Source organism: Lepus europaeus, chromosome 1 (assembly GCF_033115175.1).
Source record: "Lepus europaeus isolate LE1 chromosome 1, mLepTim1.pri, whole genome shotgun sequence".
Taxonomy (NCBI): domain Eukaryota; kingdom Metazoa; phylum Chordata; class Mammalia; order Lagomorpha; family Leporidae; genus Lepus; species Lepus europaeus.
Window position 1 is genome coordinate 62,712,098 of NC_084827.1, and position 27,075 is coordinate 62,739,172.

At 57.5% G+C, this 27,075-nt stretch overlaps 1 protein-coding gene across 2 annotated transcripts in view; it reads left to right on the forward strand.

Moving 5' to 3' along the window:
• GLI2 (GLI family zinc finger 2) overlaps positions 1-27,075 on the forward strand; it is a 226,746-nt gene that overhangs the window by 184,989 nt on the left and 14,682 nt on the right. For both annotated transcript variants that reach the window (XM_062182053.1, XM_062182136.1), the window contains exons 4-9: positions 10,331-10,533; positions 13,095-13,280; positions 20,613-20,814; positions 22,472-22,682; positions 23,036-23,158; positions 25,828-25,962. In XM_062182053.1, the coding sequence (XP_062038037.1) occupies positions 10,331-10,533; positions 13,095-13,280; positions 20,613-20,814; positions 22,472-22,682; positions 23,036-23,158; positions 25,828-25,962 (1,060 nt within the window). The remainder of the gene's footprint in view (positions 1-10,330; positions 10,534-13,094; positions 13,281-20,612; positions 20,815-22,471; positions 22,683-23,035; positions 23,159-25,827; positions 25,963-27,075) is intronic.

The window sequence follows — 27,075 nt, forward strand, 5'->3', positions numbered from 1 at the left end:
ACGAGCCTTAGAGACCCCATCAGGCAGGGCCTGCGGGGGATGCTGGGGTCAGGCCAGCTGAGGAGCAGAAGCAGGAGCCTGTGCCCTCCTGCTACGTCCAGGGAAGGCAGAGCCCTCACTCCCTATAATGAGTGGGGAAACTGAGGCATAGGATGGCTGCCTGTCTTTCCAGGGACCTGCCCCAAGCAAACAGCCCAGTTTAGCCCTAGAGGGTCCTCCCTACCCCCGCTACCATCTCCCTCAGCCCTGAGAGCTGCAGACCCCCAACGCCAGGCCTGTGTTCATCTGTGTGGGACAGATAGCTCATTCATAATGGAATCGGGTGTGTTAAAGTTTAATGAGGAGTGTGTCTGATAAGACGGCCGGTCTTTGATCTCTGCTGAACACCAGCCCCTCGCAGAAGAGAGCTACCTGGCTCCGGGCATCCGAGCGAGCCGTGTGGTCAGCCAGGAGAGGGAGGCAGGGTGACGTGCAGAAGCCAGGTGGGTCGGCACCGGGGCTGTGGGAGGGGCAGCTGGCTCAAGGCCCTGTGCGGTCAGGATATAAGCTTTCTGGTTCTTCCCTCTCTCCCTCTGGGGCCCTTGGTAACTTGGCATTTCCAGCAGGATGCTGGCAGAACAAGGCAGGACTGGGTGCAAATCCTATGCTGCTTGTTCCTTTTATATAATGGGGTTGGCTGCTTAACAGCTCTGGGCTTCAATTTCCCCATCTGTGAAATGGGAACATGAGAGTGCCCCACATGGACCTGTTGTTGTCAGGACTGATTAGGTGAGTGAATGTAAAGTGTGCAACACACTCTTGCTCCCAGGTGCCACATTCAGTCTTCCCAACACCTGTGCACTGGGTAACGTCCCTTCAATTCAGAGAGGAATTAATTCCAGGATTAATTCCCAGGGTTTAAGGGTATCCCCTAATCACTCAGCTTGCAAATAAGATCTGAGAGACCCACAACCCCCCCAATCCTGAGCTCTTTCCTGGGCTCTGATTGTCCTCAGAGGGTCCTACTGCAGGTTGTGGAACTTCAGCGTGTTACATAAACCCTGCCCCCAAGCTTGGGAACAGAACAGGCATCAACCCAAGGGAATGAATCCCTAACAGTAAAATTTCCAGAGCTGGTGGAGTAGATCGGCCTTAGAGATGAGTGCTTTCAGACTTCCGCTCTGGGTGGAAGCTGAGGCTACGGCCCAGTGTGTGTACATTCATTCAGCTTAAAGCATGGTTGCTGCGTTTGTCTGTGTCACAGCTGGTGTCACTTGGGGGCCCTCCTGCCAGCCTCGGTCAACATGTATTAAGGCAAGGTCACCGTCACTGTAGCCAGCATTCAGCCCCTGGGGCATCCCAGGGCCCTGGGGAAGAGAACTATGGTCAGGCCTGTTGGGTGCCCCCTGTGGATGGCGTCCTAGGCCTGTCCTGCCCAAGCCAAGCAGAAAGAGGGAAATTGTCACTTCACTTCATCTGAGAACACTCGCCTGAGCCTGTGGTGCCAGGCTGGGCGCTGGGGATGCAGGGCTGAGGGGGCACAGTCTGGCTGCTCCCTGGGACTGAGGATATGGTCCGAGGACCATGTGGGGGTAGGGGGAGTAGACTCTAGGAGAAGGGTGGTGGCTAAGGGGAGCCCAGTGCACCTGGAGCCCTGGAATGGAAAGCATTGATCAGCCAAGGGGGAGCCTGGACCCCAGCCCCGCCCACCAGGAAAGGAGGGGCCCTGTCACAACACCCACTGATGGACGACACATGCGCAGCACCCCATCTCTGAGACTGCTCAGGGTGATCGGTCTGGTGTGGACAGGCAACCAGGGAGGGTGTTGCACGCCCTGGACTGGGCCCGAGGTAAAGGGCTTTCGCTGTATCTGGCCCTCCACCCTCCCCCCAAGCCTTGTCTTCCGGCTGGTGAAGTCTGGCCGAGCCCTCCTCTTCCAAGGCCTACGGCTCCTAGGACACCCGAGGTTCCCCAATGTCCCAGCTCACTGGGACAGGCCTGAACCCCAGCAGCTCCCTACGGGGCCTCCTCTCCAGCCTCATGGGACCCATGTGCAATCCCAGGGCTTCTTCCAGGCTCCCTGCACCCATGTGGAGCCACCACGTTGCTGGAATACAAGTCTCCATGAGTCTCCTCTCTCTGTCTGCTACCCTTCGGGGTTTTGATGTTTGAAAATGCTGATAACCTTCCCGCCGTCTTGCTCGATGGAATTAAACGCCATGACCATGTGGCTAGAGCTTAACCAAGTCCATCTGTGTGGCCTCCTCTGTAGGCACAATTTTATAACCTGATTTCCCTACCCCAGCATTAGTGTTTACTTAGTAAGAAATCTGCTCTGTTAGCTGAAAACAGCGATTTCTTTATGACGGTTCTGCGGAGGGAGTGACAGCCTCGGCTGCATCCGGGGGTGTGTGCGGGGATTGTGATGGGAATGCAGAGAGCCAGCAGAGGGTCCCCCAGATTGGACGTGTGTCTGTCGCAGAGCAGGCCCCTCGGATGGGGGCCTTGGAGGGAGCATGGGCAGCAGATAGAGGTCACGGTCAGGCTGGTCGGTGGATGATCCAGGAGGGAAAGAAACTGAGCCCTCGACACTTCCCAGCAGCCTCGCTGCTTCCTAGGCTCAGCCTGATTCCCATGGAGCTGCCACCAGCCATCCTTTGAAAAGAATAACAAAAGCAGGGTTAAGATATACAAATAGTAATCACATGGACACAATTGTCCCCTAAAGATTTATTTGTATTATTTTTAATGATTTATTTATTTGAAAGGCAGAGTTGCAGAGAGGGAGAGGCAGAGAGAGAGAGAGAGGCATCTTTCATCTGCTGGTTCACTTCCTCAAATGGCCTCAATGGCTGGGGCTGGGCCAGGCCGGAGCCAAGAGCCCCATTCAGGTCCTCTACATGGGTTCAGGGATCCAAGGACTTGGGCCATCTTCCACTGCTTTCCCAGGTGCATTAGCAAAGAGCTAGATCGGAAGTGAAGCAGCCGGGACTCCAACCATTGCCGTGTGGTGTGCCGGCATAGCAGGCAGCGGCTTAACCCGCCGTGCCACAGTGTCAGCTTCACCTTGCAAGTGCTCGGCTGTGACCTATGTGTGTGTGTATTCAGGCTGGCCTGGGAACGTTCATCCCACACTGCTCTGGTGCAGCAAGCACCTGCCCCACCGCCTCGGACCCTGAGCTCCCCCCACCCAGTGCCACTGGCAGCCCAAGTTCAGGGAACATGGGTTTGTGGAGGGAACGATGTGTGGCCACGGGAACAGTCCACAAAGGACTGGCTGTCTTGGCCTCAGCATCTTTGAGCAGGGCCTCTCGCCCTAGCATACAGCTGCCTCGCTGTTGGCACTGAAAATGACCTGGGCTGCAGTCTGGGGTAGGGTGGGGCCAGTTCTCCAGAGTTTTGCAGCAGAATTTGTCTTACAGTCCTGGAAAGGGCAAGCCCTGGGCGCGTTTTGGAAAGGACTTGATTTCTGGAGGTTTCTCAATGACTGCGTAGAAAACGTGGCACGCGAGCCTGCCCTGGTTAACAGTTCCGCCTGCAACACACAAAAGCCGACAAGTGAAAGCCTTGGAGAGGAGACCGAATTCCACCCAAGGGGGAGCACTCGGGGTTCTGTCTCCATTTGCTGCCAGAGCCCAGGGCAGCGGGCCTGGCTCTGGAGGGAAGAGACACCCACCCGCTCCACCTGGCACACAGAAGCCGACACCCAAGTGCTATGGGGGCACTCAGCTCCCTTTCCAGCAGGTCAGCAAGCCCTGGTGTTGCTGAAAGGGCGAGCACCCAGCCTCCCTGCTCCGGAGCATCTCTGACCCCACCCGTGGTGCTGTGATCCTGGTGGGTGGTAGGCATCTGGGCGCAGGGGCAGGGCTGGCATGCTGGGGCTGTGTGCTGGGCGGATTCGGCTATGGGGAATCAGTGACCGTGTAATCTGGGCGCCGGCTGGGAAAACAGGCTGCGGAGCCCCGAGAGCATGGGGCTGGAATGCAGCACCCCAACGCCCTCCCCTGCAGTGAGCACCCCAGCGTGGGGCGTGTTATCTCCCTGCCAGCCCGACACACACACACACACACAGGGAGAGAGAGCGCGAGAGAGCACCTTTACCCACTAGAAGTCTTCCAGGACTGTTTCCTGGGCATAGATCACGGGTCGTCAAGGCCACGCCCCCAGTGGGAGGGGCCAGGCGGAATCTGCGCTTCTCTCTCCCAGCCTCTGTGTGGCACCACTCCTGGCTGCCTCTCTCCCATCTCTGCCCCATGCCCTGTGGCCCCCTTATCTGGGTCTGAACTCCTTCCGCCTGCCTCTTTGCAGGGCCCTGTGATGGCATTTAAGGCCCACCTGGCATTTAATGTGTAGTATCCTTGTGTTCTGGTCTTTCTCACATCAGCTGAATCCCTTTGTCCACACAAAGCGGTTCTCAGGTGCTGGGATTAGGAGGTGGATGTGTCTTTTGGGAGACCCTGGTGTCCTGGTTCTCCACAGATGAGGAATCAGGGGTCAGAGCTGGCTGCAGTCAGGAGGCTTGCAATGAGCTGAGCTGAGCCGAGGCGGACCACAGGTCTTCTGCTACCAGAGGTGGACCACAGGTCTTCTGCGACCACACCTGTGCTTCCTGGTCTCACTCTCTGCCTCATTCATAATTCGCTCATTCAGCAGACACACATGGATGCTGCGTGCCCTCAGTGGGGTGCAGGGCTGGGGGGGGATCCTGTAAGCTGTATACCTGCTCCTGGGGCTGCCCAACCAGGGAGCCGACTGTCTGTGTGTGAGTTTGCTGGTGCCTGTACACTCATCACCCTCATCGCTGAGGGCTTCCAGACCTCAGCTCAGGTGCCCCAGGGTGGGGCCGAGAGGCTTCTGCAGCAAAGGAAGTTGAGCTGCTCCCCCCCAGATGCAGGGATGCAGACATCGGGGTGCAGGCATCTAGGGGCAGAACCGTGAGGTGCAGTGCAGGGCCCGCATGTGGGCAGGGCACTGAGAGAGAGAGAGAGAGGCAGGTGCTGGACCATACAGGGATTTAGACCCATAGCACCCAGTGACTGCACATCCCTCTTTCCATGTGAAGACCAGTCAGTGGTCCTGCCTGCTGCTGCTACTGCTGCTGGCCTCATGCTGGCTTTGCATCTCAATGGCACTGTGTGGAATGGGATGCTTGGGGCCCCTTCCTCTCCCAGCAATGCTCCTGACCTTGGTGGGGAGGGGGCCGGCGGCAGCTGAGTCAGCATCTGGGCACTGTAGGATGGGTGCAAGGCCCCTATCCCTTGCACTTCCTTCCCATCCTCTCCTGCTTCTACACCCTGGCTCGGCTCAGCTGTGCATCTTCTCCACCCCTCTCCATTTGTCAAAGCCTTACTCTGCCTTGCAGCCGGCAGCAGCCCTACGGCCCTTGGCAGCTTCCCCAGTGTTTCAGCCCCTCTGGGCACACTCACTCAGGCCCCTGCGGGTTGGCGATAAGTCCCACAGTGGCCATGTCCGTGTCGGAGTCCCATGTGGGCTTCTCCTTTTCTCCGCTGCCAATCACCTTGGGCCAGCACGTTGGATAGGGGCCTGGATGGTGATGTTGGAAGGTGTGGGCTGGGCCCCCTCCCGCCTTGAGCTGCTTCCCTGGGCTGACAGTGAGGGGCGCTGGGTCAGCCAGCACCTGTTTCCCTCTAGTCTCACACCGCACACTTGGCCTGTGGCTCATCTGGCCCCACAGCCAGCCCAGTCTGAAGGCAGGGGACACTGAGGCCCGGGGCAGTAGCCCATCCACCCTTGAAGCCCGTCGGTGCAGGCTGCTGCCTCACCCCCGCCGCACCTCTCCCAGCGCCAAGCTGAGCAGGGCCGTGAAGTCAGGGCGAAGTCTCAGTGGACCCCCGCAGATCTCAGTAGTCCCCATTTGCTTTCCCCAGCACAGACTGGCCAGGCTTCCGTTCAGGATCTGCTGCTGACAGCTCTGCAAGCTGGCATGAGTCACTTGACTTCCCCGAGCCTCAGTTTGCTCGTCTTTAAAATGGGAGGGTCCAACCCACCTCCTAGGTGTTCATGTAGCTGAGCACTTGGGGCAGCACCTGGTCAGGCTTGTTTGTCTGCCCAGTCTCCTTTTTCTCCTCTCCTGCTTCCTCCCCTGGCCACCATGTCCAGGGGCTTTGCCAGGCATTCCCCTCCCCCCAGCTTGGGAGTGCGGAGCGAGGGAAGAGGAAGGATCAAGGTAAGGCGAGGCCCTCCCTGGCCCTGCCCCCAGCCTCCCAAGCAGCCGGCCCTGGGGTAACACTGTATGGAAGCGCAGGCGTCCTCTGCAGCCGAGTCAGCCTGGGGTGCTGGGCACTGCACATGTGTACCTGCACCCCTAGGGGCATGGAGAGCTTTGATCACGGGTACCCCCTCCCCGCCCCCATCAAGGTGTCTCTTACATGCATCTGCACCCACAGCATATGCTCCAGCCTTTCTGTGCACTTGATGCTCCCTTTATTTGCATTGCACTTCCTCATGAGCTCCTGTTCGTCCCTCAGTACCCATCCCAGTTGTCACCTCCTCTGAGAAGCCTTCCTCCAAGCAGAGTTAGGGGATTTTTTTTCCCCTTTGCAGGGGTCCTCATCGCCCTGCTCTGTGTTTCCCTGATTCTTGCTCTGTTTTTACCTACTGGGCTCCGAGCATCCTCCTGGTCCCTGGGCACACAGCAGGTGTTCAGAGCAGCCTTGCTGGGTGTCTAAACAAACTTAAGTAAAGACAGTTGGCAGCACTGGGCTCCAAAGAGCTCAGAACTGACCTGAGGGGTCCAGCAGGGTGTGAGAGTGGCAGCCACACCGAGCTGCTTGTGGAAGGGCTGGCTCTCACATATGCTTGACTGTGGCCTGACCCGTGTGAGTTCGTGCACATGTTTGTCTATTATGTGGGATACCGGCGCCATCTTTTTTTTTTTTTTTTAAGTTTTATTTTATGTATTTGAAAGGAGGAGTTACAGAGAGAGGTAGAGCCAGAGTGAGCAAGATATTCCATCCACTGGTTCACCCCCCAAATGACTACCATGGCCAGAGCTGAGTTGATCTGAAGCCAAGAATCTGGAGCTTCTTCCGGGTCTCCCATGTGGGTGCAAGGGTCCAAGGACTTGGGCCATCTTCCACTGCTTTTCCAGGCCACAACAGAGAGCTGGATTGGAAGTGGAGCAGCCGAGACTCGAACTGATGCCCATATGGGATGCGGCACTGCAAGCCAGGGCTTTAACCCGCTGTGCCACAGCGCTGGCCCCATGGCGCCACCTTTTAAAGCAGGTTCATGCAGCTGCCGCCTCCTCTGGTTCTCAAAGCCATCCCTTTGAATTTCTGCCCAAGTGCCGGAGTTCAAGGCCTCCATGTCCCTGGTTCAGCCCAGGCCCCTGTGCCGGTAGCACAACTGTGTGGGAATGGAAGGGAGGGAGCTGGCCACTGGGCGCTGGCCTGAAGCAGTGGCTCGGAGCTCCCCAGCTTTCATCAGACTGTACCTTTCGTGGTACAGTCACATGGTCAGCACCTCTGGCAGCTCCTGGTATGCATAGGGACTCTCTGGTGAGGCGTGGGGGTGGGGCCGAGCATCTGAAAAATAACTGCCCTCACTGCTGAGCTGCTTGCCGTGGCACAGACAGGGGTCCTGCACCCTCACAGCAGCTCTGTGGGATGGACGCCACTATCCCCATTTTACAGATGGGGAAAATCAAGGCTCGGCGAGGTTGGATGACTAGCCCAGCTCCATGTGATTCAGCTGGGATTCTAATCCGGATGTGTCTGATCCCGGCGTGGGAGAGAGAAAATCATGACAGTCCTTGTTTTCTGAAATATTGAGAATGAAATCTTGGGAAACATGGTTCCCAGGGACTTTGTGGTTTCGCAGCTGCTTCCCCACCCGGTGGGACTCGCCTGTGACGGGCCAGTTTGGGAGTGGATGCTGCTGAAACAGGCCTGCAGCTGCTGAGAGCCCAGGGTAAAGATCCGTCCTCCTTCCTGCCCGGGTGTTGAGTGGAGCCAGCGCCTCCTGGTGGGCAGACCCGAGCCACAGCCAGCCCAGGCCACAGGGACCAAGCCCAGAGGCCTCAGTCAGCCGTGGAAAGAGTTCCACATGAGGAGCGCTAGAACAATGCAAACTTTTACTTAGAACTTGTCAGCTGCAGAACTCAGCTTGAACAAGCTCAGAGCATCCCCACTCAGCCCCCCGAAAACCAAGGGGAACTTATCCAGCTGCATCCAGGGCCACCCCGTCCATAGGAACCTTCTGGTTAGTTGTCCACAGTTTGCAAGGTTTTGGCTTTGAGGCAGGTGAAACTGTTGTAAAAATACGGATTTTTCAAGGAAGATGCTCAGTGGATTCAGAGGTTCATGAGGCCACAAGCCCCGTCCACCCAAGAGAAGGACCTCAGGCCACTCTGAATACAGGGACCTCTGCAAACATTTCACCTGCACTCCTCAAGGTAGTCAAGATAGGGGCCGCCGGCTTAAGCCACCTGCGATGCCGGCAGCCCACATGAGCACCAGTTCAAGTCCCAGCTGCTCCATTTCCAATCCAGCTCCCTGCTAATGCACCTGGGAAAGCAGTGGAAGATGGCCCAAGTGCTTGGGCCCCTGTACCCATGTGGGAGAGCTGGATGGTGTTCCAGGCTCCTGGATTCGGCCTGGACCAGACCCAGTCATTATGACCATTTGGGGTGTCCACTAGGGATTGAAGGCTCTCAATCTCTCTGTCTCTTCCTCTCTGCAATTCTACCTTTTAATTAAGTAAATAATTGTTTGGTTAAAAAAAAAAAAAAGATTGTCCGTTTCATCAAAAGCAAGGAAAATCCAAGAAGCTGTCACACCAACAGAAGTCTCAGGAGACTGACTAAGCTGTTAGATGGAAATCTGAATAAGCATGGACTTTAGTTGAGCTTGCATCGGTACTGGCTTAGTCATAACAGATATTACAAGTAAAGACGTAAACAGGAAGGGAAGCTGTTATAGATATTTGGGGACTCTGTGATGTCGTTGCACTTTTCAGAATTTCTAAAATCACTCTTTTTTCTTTTTTTTTTTTTAAGATTTATTTGTGTATTTGAAAGTAGAGTTACAGAGAGGCAAAGAGAGAGAGAGAGAGAGAAGTCTTCCATCCGCTGGTTCATTCCCCAGATGGCCATAATGGCCAGAGCTGTGCCAATCTGAAGCCAGGAGCCAGGAGCTTCTTCTGGGTCTCCCACATGGGTGCAGGGGCCCAAGGACTTGAGCCATCTTCCACTGCTTTTCCTGGCCATAGCATAGCAGTGAGCTGGACTGGAACTGGAGCTGCGGGGACTTGAACCGGTACCCATATGGGCACTGCAGGTCATGGCTTTACCTGCTGTGTCACAGTGCCGGCCCCTAAAACCACACTTAAAAGGACAGTTGTGGAGCAGGTGGGTTAGTCTGGTGCTTAAGACATCTACATGGGTTTGCACCCCGGCTCTGGCTCCTGACTCCAGCTTCCTGCTAATGCACACCCTGGGAGTTAGTGAGGATGGCTTAAATAATTGGGTTCCTGCTACCCATGTGGGGAGACCTGCACTGAGTTCCTGGCTCTGGCCCTGGCCCAGCCCTGGCTATTGCTGGCTTTGGGGAGAGTGAACACGAGCTCTCTGTCTGTCTCAAATAAGCAACAACCACGACAGAGGTTGAGGAGGGCACTGATTGAAGCTGGAGTGGGGGAGTAGTGAGCTCCAGCCTCAACCTCAGCCTTGGCAAGTGAGGCAGGGCCATGAATGTGGGCAACACCAGGGAACACTGGGTGCTGGTTACACAGGGCCCTGCATGCTCTCTGCATAACTTTGCCACGAATCTAAAGTCATTGCCAAATAGACAGCGTATTTTTCAAGTGAAGGACAATAAAACAAAACAGAAAACTCATCTTGTATCTTGCTTTTTTCCTTCCTCGAGTGCTGTAGCCAAATGCAGCACCCCCCAGAGTCATCAGCTGGAGCCGAAATCCTGCTCTTTCTCTCCTGATCTGTTAGGGACATGAGCTCTTTGCAACTTACCCCTGGTATTCAGAATTTCATGTTCTATTCTCCTTCCATGTTCCACGTGCCCAACCCCTAGCAGGCATGGGGGAAGCATGTGTGTGTGTGTGTGGCCAGGTGAGCCCGGGGCTCTGGTTGAGCCGTCATGTGTGCAAGGAGTTCTGACAGCTGGACGTGCACACCGGTGTGCACCTTGCAGGCTGCGCCCCCACCCCAACTAACCCTCTATGTATCCAGACTCTCCTCCACAGGTGAGCAGGGGACGCCAGCCTACGAGCAGCATGTGCAGCGTCTTCACAGGAGAACCAAGAGCTGCCTGCATTGGATGTGGGGGCCCGCGAGTGCTCTCCTTCTGAGAACGCTACCTTCTGTCTCTGCAGGCCTCCCACCCTGAGCGGCAGCCCCGTCATCTCTGACATCTCCTTAATCCGGCTTTCCCCGCACCCCGCCGGGCCCGGGGAGTCCCCCTTCAGCGCCCCGCACGCGTACATGAACCCCCACGTGGAGCACTACCTCCGTTCCGTGCACAGCAGCCCCACGCTGTCCATGATCTCTGCAGCCAGGGGCCTCAGCCCTGCTGACGGTGAGTAGGACTTGGGGACCCAGGAGAGACAGCTGAGGCCTTGGGGCTGGGCAGGGGGTGGGGCTGAGGCCGCCTAGTGGCTCGAGTCACATGGTCAGCTTCGCTCATGGCCGCACTGTGACTCGCTCAGCCTCTGTCCCCCCCTTCCCCCCGATGGGGAAGCCCGTTGGTTTTGGTGCTCATCAGAAAGTCAGCTGCATGCATAGCATCTGTGGTTTATCATAGTGTTGATGGCACGGGCCTGTGGACGTGGGTCTTAGCACAAGAGCCATGGTTGCGATACACCGAAGTCTGCAGAAGCTGGTGTGAGATAAAGGTGGTGATGCACAGGGGTGTCTTTTGGGGCTCCTGAGCAGAAGGAAGGCAGAGAAGGGCTGGCTGCTGTCCACATCTCTGTCTGCTCTGTCTGTGGTAGGTCAGCCCAAGCCCCGGGGCTCCAGGAATGAACCTGTGGCCTTAGGTCTCTCCATTCAGATCATGAGAGACAGAGAATTGCTTGGTCCTCCTCAGACATCAGATGACTCCCCCCTCCCCGTCTGAGTAGCTTGTGCAGATCTGAAGTGTGGTACTTGTAGTCGCCACCTTACAGATGCACCTGTGCAACAGCACAGGCACCCTGGGCAGTGGTCAGCACATTGGAGCTGACCCCACCCATGCTGTCTTCGTGGGATATGTACCCCTGTCCCCAGCATGGCCTGGGTGCCAGTCTTGGAAGCAACCAAGCTGCCTGTCCTTGCAGTATGCCCAGCTGGGACTTAACCTCTCGTACCAGAGCCACTTCCAGGCCAGAGAGCATTTGCAGTGTACTTGGGAGCCTTCTTCCCGCACTGCCCACACCCCCAGGGCCGAGGCTCTGAGAAGCACAGTCCGAGTGGGTCCTTCATCACCACTTTGATCCTCCCCTGCCAGCTCACAGGGGCCTGGCTCTGGGCACCGCATGCTGGAGTCTCCCAGTGAATAGCAGGCAGGGCTCCCCTTGCCTGCTTGTAGGGAGTGATTGCAGGCCTGCAAACGTCCATGAGAAAGCAGTGCCGTCTGAAACCCAGCCCCGAGCTCTGCACAGTCCCCGGATTGGCCTGGCCTGAGCAGGAGTGCCCTGCGGAGAGGAAAAGCGGCCCTGGGCTTCTCCACGTTGCTCCTGGTGCCCCGGCTGGCAGCAAGCTGGCGGCAACGGGCACATGCTGCTCAGGTTCCTGGTGCTGCCCTGACCTGGAAGCTGGCATGTGTTGTGGGGGTGGGGGGTGCTGAGGGGGCCACCCCCAGCAGAGAGAAGTCCTCAGCCTCATCCCCAATCTGCTGAGTGTTGCTGCATTTGGAAAAAATGACTTTGCAGGTGACAGTGAGTTAGGGCTCTGGAGTGGAGATCCTTGTGACTATCCTGATGGGCCCTAAATCCAGTGACAAGTGTCCTTCTAAGGGACACCCAGAGGAGACAGCCACCTGGAGTCAGCGGCAGAGTTGCAGGATTCTGGCACGGGAACTGAGTGTTGAGACGGGACTCCCCTTGGCAGGATGGGCTTGGAATTGATGAAAGGGCATGATAGGCTTAATTTCAATATAAGCATCGTGGTAGCTCCAGTAGCAACCACCTTATTCTGGTCATGCCTCATGAGACAGCAGGGCCGGGTTCAGCATCAGAGGGGACCTGGCTAATTGCATGGCTCCGACTCCTGCACGGGATAGACCAGAAACCCCAAGGCCTCCCTGGCCCCAGGTGAGGCTACTGAGGGAGCTGAGAGAGCAGATTGGACCCACAGAGCAGCTGTGGGAGGAGGGCTGTGCTCCTGGGCTTTCTGTGTGCACCAGCCTTGGAGCCTCGTTCCTGCAGGAGGCCTGGAAGGTTCATCAGCCATTGCCAGACTGGGTGCATACGGGGCCCCGATCAGAGCTCCAGGGAAGGCTTCCCGGGAGGGGAAGGGCACAGGCCAGGACTCTGTGTGCAGGAGAGAGCAGGAGGGGGAAGTGGAGGACAATGGCTTGCACACGCTGACGCCTCTCTCTGCAAAGCACACCCGAGTTTGCACGGGTGTCTGCTGAGATGGGAGCAGAGCCATGGTGCACAGTGGGGATGAGCTCACTGTCTAGATGGAAACCCCGATTCCCATCCCGGCTATGTCACTTCCCCGCCATGTAGCAGGGCCCTCGTCTGCTAAGTGGAGCCGACAGTGGTGCCTCCTGGCTCCCGTGTTGCAGGGACAGTGGGATTTCCCCTGGGGGACACCCAGAAGTCTCCTGGCTTCCGTGCCTGGCGGGATCCCGCTGACTTGGGGGTGGGCTGGTGTCTGGGCTTCTGCAGGGCCTGGAGCGGGTGGAGGGAGAGATTGTGTGTGACCCTGAGGAGCGCCGAGGCTGGGTTTCACATCTCCCATGTCGGCAGCACCCTCCCAGCCCCTGCCAGCACGCAGGCTGAGCCCCCAGCTGAGTGTGGACAAGGGAGGCGGTGAGGGGAGACCCTGCCCCAGGCCAGGTGTGTGGGTCTCTTCTCTTTCCCTTTAGCGGGCAGAGGTGCAGCCCTGTGTCACATCCTGATGGCTTCTCTCTCTCTCCCCCTCTGCCCACAGTGGCCCACGAGCACCTGAAAGAGAGGGGACTGTTTGGCCTCCCCGCCCCAGGCACCAACCCCTCTGACTATTACCATCAGATGACCCTCATGGCTGGCCACCCCGCGCCCTACGGGGACCTGCTCACGCAGGGCGGGGCTGCCGCTGGCACACCCCACCTCCACGACTACCTCAACCCAGTGGAAGGTGAGTGCTGGGCAGGGTGTGAGTGCGACTGCCCAGTGGTGGGGTGGGGGTGGGGCTGACTGTTCCTGCTGGGAGGACCCGGCTTTAATTCTGTGCTGGCCACAGCTGCTATCCACAAGGTGACGGAGGCTTTGGGTGACACTTAGATTTCAGTCACCGCACTTGCACCTGCGTGCTCTCTTTCTGGATCCTTCTCTCAGCCACTCGTCCACCCTCGCCGCAGGGGCTGCCCGTGAGCCTTGGTGGGGTGTCAGCGGGTGGAATGTCATTGGGTGGTGATGAGGGCCGGTGGAGGGACGCTCTGCACTCCTGGAGCCAGACCACAGGCATGCAGTTCATGATACTTTAAGATGACCCAATGCGTCCTCAACATCTAGTGGTGTGCCAGGGTCATCTGCTCTCCCTGACCAGCCCATGCAGGGCCAGCTCGGCCAGCTGCAGCTGTCTGGGGCAGGCGGGGGCTGAGGGGCACAGGGACAGGCGCTGCAGTGAGCAGACCTGCGTCAGCCCTGAGCCGTGCAGAGTTGTTGCTGAGATAACCGAGCCTGGAGCTGGTGGTGAGACCAAAACCAGGACGGGGCAGTGACCCAAGGCCCTTTGTGGCCATGTAGACTGAACACACTGTATGACACAGCGTGCATGAACACGGCCCAGCCCTGACAGTTGTAGCCATCTGGAGAGTGAACCAGCAGATGGAAGATCTCTCTCTCTGCCTCTGCCTCTCCTTCTCTGTAACTCTGACTTTGAAATAAATCAATCTTTAAAAAAAACTTTTTAAAAAAATAGCCAGGGCTGGAATTTAATCCAGGTCTCACATATGGATGTCAGGAGCCCAACTATATGAGCCATCACCCGCTGCCTCCCAGGGGGCGTGTTAGCAGGAAGCTGGAATCAGGAGTGCAGCAGGGACTTGAACCCAGGTCCTCCAGTATGGGTACGGGCACCGCAAGCAGCATCCTAACCACCGGGCCAAATGCCCAGCCCTGCTGTTTGTATACAGCAAGCTGGAAGTCCCATTGGGTCCAGGGGCAGGTCTGACCTGGAGCAGGCCCCCTGTCTCTAAGAACCTGAACCCAGGATGGAAATTTGTACAGGAACTGGGGGAGGAAAGTACTGGGCTGGGAAAGCAGCTGTTGGCTCCTAGTCAGCCAGGAAGGGTGCGGGGATCAACCGTGTCCTCTGGGGGTGCTCAGTATTCATCAGCATCTGAGGAGACCCAGAGGGGTGGGGAGTTGAGCTAGCCAGTGGGTGGGAGACCTCCCAGCTCCCATCAGCTGCTGCTGACCAAGCCATCGCAGCAGCACCCCCAGCCATCTCTGCTGCCAGCGTGCGAGATTTACTGGCCGCGGGGTGCAGCAGGCAGCAATGCCAGGCTTCGGAGCTGCCCGAGCAGGAATGTCAGTTTCCCGGGTGCAGGCATGGACTGGCGGGGTGCCGAGTTCCTCTCAATCATGCCTGTCAGGATCTTTCCCTCTGTTTCTGCTCACTTACAACCCCAGGAAATCAGAGTCCTTTGGGATTAGCCCCCGTATCTGTCACCACTGAATACGCTTGCTTCAAACCATGTCAAGTCACAGCCAGAACCTTTGCTCCAGTGTTTTAAGATGTTCCAGAAACTTCCACTCGGCTCTGATGCCTTCGTGGGCGTGTTACTTCCACGCGTCCCTAAGAGACGGCAAACAGGATGCCCAGGCCCACGCTCGGCTCGGCCTGAGCCTGCCTCTGTGGTGTGCCTAGCCTTCTTCCTCCCCATACAAGGTGCCAATGGATCTTCCTGTCGGGTTTCTCCTGGCTCAGAGACAGCGGGGCTGACTGGCAGCACAGCCTGGGGGAGCACCTGTGGAAAGGTACTGAGTCTCTTGAGGCCACCAGGAAGCTGCCTGTACAAATGACCTTGAACATGCAGGCTCTGCGCCTGTGCTAGACCTCGAGAGTTGCTGAGAAGTCGAGAAGCACTGCCCTTCTCTTTCTGTTTCTCTCATACACTCATGCATCCAGCTGTTTTTTATTGAGCACCGAGTCTGTGCCAGGCTCAGGTGCAAGTCCACGGGGGCCCGTTCTCACCTGCCACCCCACCCACCCCGGCCTCCTTTCTCAGCGTCTGCCTTCATGTTCCCCCCGAGGAGAGAGCGCTGTAGACAAGAGAACTTTCTGGAAGCTTTGAATATAAGACTGTGTAGGACTCCCTGGGTCCTGGCCTGCTCGTTACCAATCAGCAGTATGATTTCACCTTACCCAGTTCCAGCCGCACACTTATGGAGGTCATCATAACTTCAAAATAGACGTGTCTTCTTGGGTAAAGGAATCTGAAAATGGAATTTCTGTATCTTTTCCTGCAATGGAAGGCTGTCCCACTGCTCTGGGGGAAAGCCCACCCTCCCTGGCTCCTGGTGGTCACGACAGCCCATTCCCCTTGTTCTTAAAGAGGCCTTTTTTTTTTTTTTTTTTTAAGGTTTATTTATTTGAAAGGCAGAGTTACAGAGAGGCGGGGTGGGGGGGGCAGAGAGAGAGAGAGAGAGAGTCTTCCATCCACTAGTTCATTCTGGCTGTGCCAATCCCAAGCCAGGAGCCAGGAGCTTCTTCCAGGTCTTCCACATGGGTGCAGGGGCCCAAGGACTTGGACCACCTTCTACTGCTTTCCCAGACCATAGCAGAGAGCTGGATCAGAAGTGTAGCAGCTGAGCCTTGAACCAATGCCCATATGGGATGCTAGCACTGCAGGCGGTGGCTTTACCTGCTGTGCCACAGTGCCGGCCCCATAAAGGGACCTTATTTGTAGCAGGAAGTGGAAGAGCGATGCCCTCTGGGAGGTTAATGGAGAACCAGTCAGGCACTCCCAGGCACTCCTTCTGCCCTGTGGCTCTCTGGGGAATGGAGAATGCAACGACTATCCCTGGGCGCTAAAGTGGCCGACGAACACAGGTGATTTAAGTGCAGAACGAGAGCATCCGCGCCCCTCCCCACGCCCGGCGCATTGAGAAGATGGAGATGTTTCCAATTGCAGTGTTGGCTAGGTACGCCTGTATTTCCTCCAAGCCGTATATTTTATTGTCATATTGACACTAATTTGACTGCCATGTCACCTCCATTCTGACGCCTGTTCTTTATGCTGCCTGCAGATCCGGGCTTTTTTTTTTTTTTCTTCTTTTTCTTTTACACAGAAACCAATTACATTGATCAAAGCACAGAGAGGCAGGAAGAGCTAGGAGTGGAGGGAGGGGGAGGAGCTCAGGCAGCAGGTGGAGGAGGGCAGGGCTGCTGTGGGCAGACTCGGGCTGAAGAGGTGTGGGGTCACCTGGTAAATCTGCACGCACCAGCGTCAGGATTGCCCGCCCCAGGTGGGGAAGCTGAGGCCGGGGCCATTTGTCCGACTTCCTCCCGTGACCAGGAAGTGGTGTTCCTGGGGCACTTGGCACTGTGGCCTAGGTTCTTTCTGATCCTCCAAAAGAGAGGCTGAGGGGCTGTGGAAAGGCAGTGTGGGGCAGGTGCAGGCTGTCAAAGTGGACGTCCTCTGAGAGTCCGGAAGACATTGGCTGTGAAGGGTGGACCGCGCCAGAGATGTGCCTTAGCCACTGAGCACTTGGCCCTGGGGCCCCGCCACACAGTTGTGTCCTGCTGTCCTCAGCCCCGCCACACCATGTGGAGGAAGGTGCTGGGTGTTGAGATGACTCCTGGGTCCTTGGGCTGGGACAGAGCTCCCTCCTGCTGACCCCAAGCCCAGGTAGGTTCCTGGGTGTACAGGCTCCAACCCCAAGGGTGATGCAAGTGCTGTTAGCCCGCATCTGCACCAGAAGCCAAGTCAGAGATGTAACAGACATGCCCAGAGTCTCCCAGTTGAGAGTAGCCCGGAGGGCCAGAAGCTGGGGCCAGGGCTCAGGGTACCGCCTGCACCTGCTGCTACCCCAGGGGCAGCCATGACCTCCCTCTTGGCTTCTCGGGGATTCTCCAGGCTGATCCTGCATAGGTGGGCCCTCTACAAGTCCTGCCTGGTGCTGTGGGTACTGTGTTCAGGTCTCACCTGGATGGTGAGCCCCAAGAGGGTAGGGCTTGGTATCATTCTTGCTTCTTTATCCCCACAACATGCAGCCAGAGCCAGGCACACTCCCAGTACACATAAGGGGCTGGTGGATGAATGAGTGAGAAGCAAGATTTGGAGGGTGACACGGGGTCCCAAGGTAGGTGCCGGCGGGAAAGTGTGGTGTTGGCATCAGCCAGGTGAGGGCGGCAGGTTGCAGGTGGCAGGTGTCCTGGTAGCTGGCTGATGTTGGAACAGGCGCATCCACAGATGAATGGACGCTGTGGCTGTGCCTGAACCTGGTCATAAATCACAGGAGAAACCCCAGGAAATGAGTGCCAGGCTTTTCTTTCTATTTAGTCATTTATCAAGGGAAGAGCACATTAATAAACATATTTCCCAGAGGGGTGGGAGTAACAGAGACGAATACCACTGTCAGATTTGGCCTGCTTCCTCTTGTTAGGGGCGCCCGAGAGGGCTGGGATCCAAATAGGAGCAGCCAAGTCTTTTTCAAAAGTGTATGACAAAGACGTGTGTATGACAAAGACGGATCCTCACCGTTGCCCCTTGTAGCTGCCCGTTTGCCACTCAGTTTGTAACTAAAAGGAGCCTTTTAAAGATGCACTTTTGTGTCTTTGAGTTTCCTTCGAAGTGAGGCACGAACTCAGTAAATTGAAACTGAGTTATTAACCACAGGCTCTGGGGCCGGCGCTGTGGCTCACTTGGTTAATCCTCCGCCTGCAGCGCTGGCATTCCATACAGGCACCGGGTTCTAGTCCCGGTTGCTCCTCTTCCAGTCCAGCTCTCTGCTGTGGCCCGGGAAGGCAGTGGAGGATAGCCCAAGTGCTTGGGCCCCTGCACCCGCATGGGAGACCAGGAGGAAGCACCTGGCTCCTGGCTTTGGATCAGCACAGCACCAGCCGTAGCAGCCATTTGGGGGGGGGGGGGGGGTGAACCAATGGAAGGAAGACCTTTCTCTCTGACTCTCTCTCTCTCACTGTCTAACTCTGTCAAATAAATTTAAAAATCAGCAGGCTCCTCCTTGCTGATCTCAAGAGCCCTTCTGGCCTCCAAAGAAGTTATATTCACAGCCCCGTTGCTATGGGGTGGCTGCTAGGGCTTAGGCACTTGTCCATGGCGCCCCGCCTGTGTCTTCACAATGTCCCTGCTAAACAAGTCAGCTACCTGCATTGTACAGATGGGGCAAAGAGAGGCTTGGGGAGGCTTCGGCAACAGGCTTGGTGTGGCCCCCTGGCACAGGCTGGCTGGCTGGCTGTCCGCCCCATGGTTGTATCTTGCTGAAGGGCCGCTCCTCCTCTCCCTGGGCACAGGCACCACAGCGGGTGGTTTTGGCATCCCCGTGCCTGCCCTCCAATCCCGGTCCCCACCTCCCCTAGCTGTGCGGCCTTGGGCAGGATGCTTACTCCCACACACACCCCCTTTGTTTTGTCTTCTGTGGAGCTAGCAGGAGCCCCTTCCTCAGGGAAGTTACTCTGCACTTGAAAGCGCTCAGACATCAGCATCTGTGATGGAGGCGTCGGTGGAAGTGACTTCCTGCAGCTGTGGTCCTCCCCTCCCTCAGCACCACGTGGCCAGCCCAGGGCGCCTCCCACCTGCTTGCTCAACCAGCTCTCTGCATGTTTCTTATTTTTAAAATGCATTTGGAAGTCAATGTGAGAGAGAAAGAGCGAGCTCGCATTTGCTACTTTCACTCTCCGGATCCCCCGCAACAAACCAGGACCTGGGAGCTCAATCCACAGGCACAGCAGGGCCCCTCCCCCTACTTGCTGCCTCCCCGGGTCAGCATTTACAGAGAGCTGGAGTCGGGGGCCAGAGCCAGGTGTTGAACCCAGGTACCCCAATATGGAATATAGGCATTTAACTTCTAGGCTGAATGCTCTTGCTACCAGTCGCTTTTGTGTGTTGGGGATGTAGTGATCAGATGGGAAAAGGATTGGAGACCCTTGTTCATGAAGGTGAGCCACAGAAGCAAGTAGGTAACCCCACAGGGAGCCGCAGACTCACCTGCGCTACCCTCGTTTGGAGACAGAGACCTGAGCATTGGGTAGATACAGCCCGGCTCAGGTGACCCAGTCAGGGAGGGCTTCCTGGTGGAGATGATGACTCAGCACCCAGGATGGAATAGCATGGCAGGCAGAGAAAGCCACAAGGGCAAAGGCCCTGTGTGGTGACACGGAGGCAGACCTGTGTGGCCGGAGCAAGGAGAGGGGGCAGGAAGGAACGTGAACCCCCATGGGGACCCCAGGTAGGCCTTTGTCAGTGCTTTGAAAAGATTTTGGGAAAGGCAGGGCCATGGGTCACATGCTGGAAAGCTCTCACTGGCCCTAGTAAGGGAGGGGGACTGGACAACAGTTAGCCAGGGCCCCTGGAGGGATCTGAGCGAGCGGTGGGCCAGGCTGGGGGTTGGACGTTGGGAGTCGGAGGGCTTGACCAGGGGTTCTAGAGCTGGCCTCAGTGAGCCCAGTGGTGCAGGAGAGGAAGGCGGAGTCAGGGGCCCTGCACAGGGAGCCGGAGCCAGCACAGGTCAGGAGAGGGGCTGCTGGGAGGCACTGGAGTCTGTGGAGAGGAAGCAGCCCCCTGCCCCGCCCCGGCCCTCTCTCCACCTCTCTGAATACAGAAGCCAGGATGCTGAGTCCCTAGAAAAGCCACACCTGGCTTCAAGTCCCCTGCCGCACAGTGACCTTGAGCAGGCCGCTGACCTCCCAGGCTGGTAGCAGAGCATGGGGGGGGGGGGGGGGGCGCGGCACTGTTAAAGGAGACCCAGGTTGCAGTGTCCCTAACTGGGTTAGCTGTCACTCAAGAATCCAGGAGCAGACACCTGTCCCAGCACCCCCACAGAGGGCGTCTGGCACTGTCCTGGGACCTCCTTCAGAGAGGGAGGTCGCACATTCAGACGCTGGCTGGGGACGGAGCCTGCTCCATGTGCCCCCCAATGTGTCCTGGTCCCTGGCCTGGAGCTGAGCTCCTTGGTGGTCCACGGTGTCACAGGCCACTGAGGTGTCACGTCGGGTCAGCATCCTTGATTGCTGTCACGCTCTCAGCATGGCTGGCCTCCAGCTCTGGTCCCTGCGCCTCAATAGTAAGGATGCCAGTGGGTGCTCAGTGCTCTTGGTCACTTGCACCAAAACCTTGAGTATTCCCTAAATCCTTGCCACTTCCGGTCGGTGCTGATCCATCCCCTTTCACGGATGAATAAACCAAGGCCGAGAGAAACCTTGCCCAAGAAGCTCCCCCCCACCTGTCCCCATTCCCCGAGGCCGGTGATGCTGACACACTTCCTGTTGGCTGTGCCGCAGTGTCTCGCTTCTCCAGTCCACGCGTGACTCCCCGCCTGAGCCGCAAGCGGGCGCTGTCCATCTCCCCGCTCTCGGACGCCAGCCTGGACCTGCAGCGGATGATCCGGACCTCGCCCAACTCGCTGGTGGCCTACATCAACAACTCCCGCAGCAGCTCAGCGGCCAGCGGCTCCTATGGGCACCTGTCGGCTGGCACGCTCAGGTGAGCCGCGCCGGGACCTGGGAGCCAGCCGGATGCAGGTGGGCGGGGAGGGGGGAAGAGGTGTGTGTGTGTATGGGTGTGTAAGGAGGGGCTGGCTTTTCAAGATCAGGAGAAAGGCTTACATTTGTCAATTAGCTTTTTTGCTGCTTCAAAGCCGACAGCGATGAGATGGACAGGTGCCTGTGTTAGAGTGCAGTGGAAGACGAGGGCTCAGTCATGACATCAAGGGTGTTGCAGGTCAAAGGAGGCTTCTCTAGGGTTTCCCCAGCTGTGATGGAGCAGCCAGCTGTTGAGCCGCATCAGAAATGGGCTCACGCCCCAGACAGGGCTCTTGACCGGCAGCCGGCCTCCCACTATGGCCAAGGCATGGCACCAGACCTCATGGACACTACTCATCCTCACTCCCTGCAGAGGGCTCAGACCCTGGAAAGCCACATCCTGCCCCTGCCCCCTCTGATAGAGTGTCCAGAGTTTGGCCCACGGGCCCTGAAATAAAGAGAAGTAAGTATGCAGTGGCGTATCCCGCGGAGTAACAAGTGGCTCCAACACTTACCCGTTTTGAATAGAAAGCCTGTTTTACCCTACCCCGTCACTGAGGGTCAGGAACTGGAGCCTGGCAAAGCCCTGGTCTCTCGGACTCAGAGCTGCAGCCGTTGGGGGAAGGCTGGACTGGGCCCCGGGGCCTCCTTTGCAGGGAGGGAGGGTCCCTCATGGAGCTGGCTGCAGGAGCCGTAGTGTTTAGTCAGTCCATGAGCCTGTCCATAGGGCTGTGCGAGTGTGCTCACCACATGGAGGCCGTCTCCCCCGCCTTGTGTGATACAAGGAGCTGGGAGGAAGCCCAGATGTCTCCCGCATGTTGGGCTCCTGCTGTGGACCGAGCGGCCCATAGGCAGGTGGCGTCCCTGAGCCTCGAGGTGTAGCAGGAGTTAAAGATGGGGTAGTGCGAGCTGGAGGGCTCAGGGCCTCCTTCCTGGTCGAGGGGGCCTTAAAATAGGCTTCAGAGGCTATGAAGGGGTTCAGCTCTTTAGAGAGCAGTGAGACATGGTGCATTTCATGCATCGAGCACTGGAGGTGCAGGATTTGGGGGTGAGCTGGGGCCTGGCACCTGTTGGGGACCAGCCTGCCCAAGGGCAAGCCAGAGCCTGGGGCAGCACTTAAGAGTGAAGCATGGGATGTATTTTTTCTTTTTCCCATTTTATTTGAAAGGCAGAGAGAGAGAGAGAGAGAGATCTTCTGTCTGCTACTTGATTTCTTAAACGCCTGCAACAGCCATGGCTGAGCCAGGCTGAAGCCCAAGGCAGGAGCTCCATCCTGGTTACCCACCTGGGTGGCAGGAGCTCAAGTCCTTGAGGCAATGACCTGTTCGCCTCCCTGAATGTGCATTAGCAGGAAGCCGAATTGGAAGCCGAGTAGCTGGGACTCAAACCAGCACTGCGGTGTGGGGCGGGAGCATCCCGAGTGGTGACTGAAGCCGCTGCACCAAACACCAGCGGCCGCCACCGCCGGTTCCTGAGTGGAAGGAAGCCGTGGTAACGGTGGGACTGGCAGCCTGCTCTCAGCCCTGTCCTCTGGGCGTCAGAGTCCTCCCAGCCCAGGAAGCCTCAGCCTGACCCCCTTCCCCCATGCCTGCCCCCTCCCCATCTGCTCTCTGTTGCAGCCCAGCCTTCACCTTCCCCCACCCCATCAACCCGGTGGCCTACCAGCAGATCCTGAGCCAGCAGCGGGGCCTGGGCTCAGCCTTTGGACACACGCCCCCCCTGATCCAGCCCTCGCCCACCTTCCTGGCCCAGCAGCCCCTGGCCCTCACCTCCATCAGCACCACTCCGTCCCAGCTGAACAGCAGCAACTGTCTGAGCGAGAGCAGCCAGGTAGGCAGGGACAGGGTATGCAAGGGTGGGGGTCCCCACTCCAGCCCCCAGATTATGCCGTCTCCCACCAGAAACTGGTGGATGGACCCTGGGCTCAGCCATGGCCAGCTCCCTGCCCCCATCCCCCACCTCAGTTTCTCATTTCCCTGAAGTCTGGGGGCGAGGGGAAAGAGGGGGAGGGGGAGGGGCGGGGGCAGCTGTCTGATGGAGAGGCAATCCTGGCAGCCGGGTTCTCAGCTCTTGCCTAGGCACGGCCCAGATGGTCTTTGTGGGGAGATTGGTGCACCCAAACAATCTGGGGTGCGGGGACCCTGGCCCTGTGTGATGGGCTGCCTTCTGCATCCCCCCCCCAGAACAAGCAGAGCAGTGAGTCCGCCGTGAGCAGCACTGTCAACCCCATCACCATCCACAAGCGCAGCAAAGTCAAGGCCGAGGTCGAGAGCCTGCGGCCGGCCTCCCCGCTGGTGCTGACACAGGTAACCTCAGGCTAGGACTGGCGGGGGACTGGGGTGTGGGTTGGGCTCTTCTGGGTTGGGTGCCTTGGGGCCTGGGAGGCATGGGTGGCCACCTGCCTGAATGAATGGATCCGGGAGGGTGAGCTGTGATCTTCCAGCTGCCATGTTCCCAGCATCTTACATATACAGCGTGCTCACCCACCTGTGCTAAATGAACCAATGAATGAACGAGTGACCGGATGAACTTGAGTGGTGCTGTGGCTGTCTCTGCCTACACGAGTCGCAAGTGTCCCCTGAATGGCTCAGGCCTTGTGAGTGTTCCCTCTTTGGAACACCACTGCCCTCACTGCTGGCTCACCCTCCCATCTGGGTCACTTGCCCAGCCTGGCCCCCGGGTCACATCAGGGTATGTGTTGTGGGCACGGCCATGTCCTCTGTGACACTGTGAGCTTTGGAGAGGTGCCACCTCGGGGAGAGGTCGCTGGTTGGGTCCCTTGTCCCCAGGGTTTGCACAGAGCCCAGCCTGCAGTCAGTATGATGAATGCCATTTGGAGGGTGTGCAAGACGTAGTGACAAGTGCAGAGGCTGATGGCAGGGGCCAGTGGGGAGCAGTGAGGAAGAGAGCAGCCCCCAGCCCCAGGGCAGGCCTTTGCAAAGGTCTCTTTGGAAACCAGGATCCTTATTCTAACTCCGGGGCAGCACCCAGGCAGTCGTGCAGAAGGCGTGGCGTGCCTGCTGACCACCCCACCCCACCCCCGCGCGTGCGTGCGTGCCTCCACAGCCTAGGCCAGTCTCATCCATTGCTACAGAAGCTCCAGCTTCGTTGCCAAGGATGCTTTGGGCCTCCCGTCCCTGTGTACCCTGCAGCTGCCTGACCCATATTTATCAAAAGTGCCAGCCATCGGGGCATGCCTGGGTGCTTAATTTTCATGAAATATTGGGGCCTGTTATTGTCAGGCCAACAGAGGGGTTGATGACACTTTCCTTGGTCTCCGAATGATGCATGGTCTCCACGTGGCTGGCTATCATCCAGGGCTGTTGAAATAGATGAGGACAGCACACAGATCCTGGGAAGATAAACACAGCAGAAGTGTGAAGACAGGGCCAGACTGAGCACCTGGGCCCCCCACACCCCTGCCCCCAGCCAGGCGGGCCCCCACGTGTCGGCAGAAGGAAAGCCGTTTATCCCAAGCAGGTCGTCTCTGCGTCACTCACTGTCCTGATCCTGTGACCAAGGACTCCCGGCCTCAGCTGATGGATGTCCTTTCTGCAGGAGGCCCTCTACCCCCTGACCCCTGCGTCGCAGGCTGGGGTGACAATCGGGCCCATGGTCCACAGATGTAGTTCTGCAGCTTCCCGGCCCCAGAGAGGCCCTCTGGTCTGCCCTCCCCAGGCTCTCTCTCCAGCAGCCCCTGCTTTGTAGCTCTGCAAGTCAGGAGGCTTCCACTCCTCTGTTCGTGTGGTCCCAGGCAGCCCACGGAGCTGCTGCCCAACACGTTGTCCTGCTCCTTTGTCAGAACAAGTGGGTCAGCAGGGAGATATTCTGAAAAATAACCAGGGGACCCTGCTGGAGGAGCCATGGGCAGCTCCAGAGAGAAATCAGTCAGAGGTGGGGGCGGGGGCGAGGGCGGAGTGAGGGGCCAGGTATTCGCCGTGTGTTAATACGGAGACACTGATTTTACAGAGACAAGTGTATGTAGGTCACCATTCTGGAGGTTCAAGTTCAAGATAGAGGCAAGCATTTGGCCTCACAGGTGAGATGCCAGCTGGGATATGTGCATACCATATCTGAGTGCCTGGGTTTGAGTCTAATTAACGTGTTCCCTGGGAGGTAGCAGGTGATGGCTTCAGTTCTGGGGTCACAGCCACCCAGGTGGGACACCTGGATAGAGCTCCCAGCTCCTCGGCGGGTACTTAGGGAGAGAACCAGCAGATGTGAGCACTCTCAGTCCCCCACCCCCCGTTTTCCTCACTCCTCAAATAAATAGATTTTTTCTAATGTAAATATTTATTTATTGGAAAGAGTTACAGAGAGAGAGAGAGGGGAGACGGGGAGAGGTCTTCCATCCACTGCTTCACTCCCCACATGACCACAGAGCTAGGGCTGGGCCAGGCCAAAACCACGAGCCAGGAGCTCCATCCAGGTGTCCCACATGGGTGCAGGGGCCCAAGCACTTGGGCTGTCTTCTGCTGCTGCTTCTCCAGACGCATTAGCAGGGAGCTGGATCAGAAGCAGAGCAAGCCAGGACTTGAACTGTCCTCTGGTAATGGGATGCCAGCATTGTAGCTGGCAGCTTACCCCTCTGTGCCACGGCGCCAGCCTCAGGGTCTGTGTTTTAGGACAGTCGCAGGGGAAGTGGTGCTAGGAGGAAGTGCAGAGTGCACTGGCCCAGCTGCGTGTTGAACAGGCTGATGCGCAGTCCTGGGTGTGAATCCGGGAGTGTGGTGCATGCCTGAGGCAGAGGGAACAAAGTGAGAGCCAGGATTCTGAAGACCAAGTGGCCCGCTGGGCTGCAGGCACCTCGGGCCGGCTGATGTGAGTGTGTGTGTGCACTGCCTGCCTCCCCATGTGTGTGCAGCGTGTGCACCTGCACCCGTACCAGCCAAGGGGGTCAAAGCACAGCCTGCACAGGTGCCCAGGGCCCGGTGCCCGACACAGCTCATGCGGGCCTGTGTTTCTCCTTCCCCAGGAGCAGCTGGCCGACCTCAAGGAAGACCTGGACAGGGATGACTGTAAGCAGGAGGCCGAGGTGGTCATCTACGAGACCAACTGCCACTGGGAAGACTGCACCAAGGAGTACGACACCCAGGAGCAGCTGGTGCATGTAAGCCTCGGAGCCCCCGTGGTCGTGTGGGCCCCTGAGCCTTCCGGGATTGCTGCTGGGGAGAATGTGCTGGAGGAGTAGCCTGGGCCCCATCCTCCGCGTAGTGTGTGCCCGAAACAGGGACCCCCAAATACAAAAGCACTGAAAGCCATTAGAAGAGAAATTGGTTGATGAGAAAATTGGGGACAAAAACAATACACTGAAGCCAGGAATAGAGTTAGTCTTAGAAGCCAAGTGCTTTGAGCGGTAATACACATACACATATCTTTTTTTTCCTGAGCTTCCTAGCAACCAATGCGAAGAAAGGAGGAAGATGAGTTAAAGCATCCAACAGCTATAAGAGGATTACAAAGCTGAAAGATGTTTTGTCTCATGGATAATGGAGTTGATTGTTCCCTTTTGGGGACTATTCACGGGGACCATTCATGGGGACCCAGTGTGTGTGGGTTACAGGTGGATCGTCACCCCCAGGTTCTGACAGCTCAGGGGATCAGAGCTGGGAGTTGGTGGTGTGCCCGTCCATTGGGGTGTGCCTCTAGGCCCCTTCTGCAAATCCTTACACAGTCACATATTTATAGGGGCAGTCAGGGGCTCTTGTGTGGGTGAGGAGCAGGTTCAGCATGGGCGGTCCCCTTGCCACCAGTGGCTGAGCCGTTCGGAGCCAGTGACTGGGCCTCCGTGAGCCTGGCTGCTTTCTGCCCCTTCACAGAGGGATCAGGGTTCACTGTCCCCATGCTTGATCTTGCTCATGAGCGCTCAGCAAACGGCAGGTGTTCTGTAGCTGCGAGCTCCCTCACCCCTCCTCCATCTCCTCCTCCCGTCTTCTCCATCCAAGAAGGAAGAGAAATTCAGGAAGCTCCCTGCCAGGCACACCTTGGTGAATGAGTGTCTGGAGAGAGGAACCCACTAAACTAGGAGCTGTGTTGCAGGGATGAGCAGATGCGCGTGCACGTGTATGTACATGCACACGCACACACACACACATGTGGTCACATTCAGAGACCACCCCAAAGGTGTTTACTTCTCGCTCCGGGCACTTAGCATTCAAGTCATGCAGACTCTCTCTGCAGCCTCCATCTCTGTGACTTGCACCCTACTGCTGTAGGTTCCTCT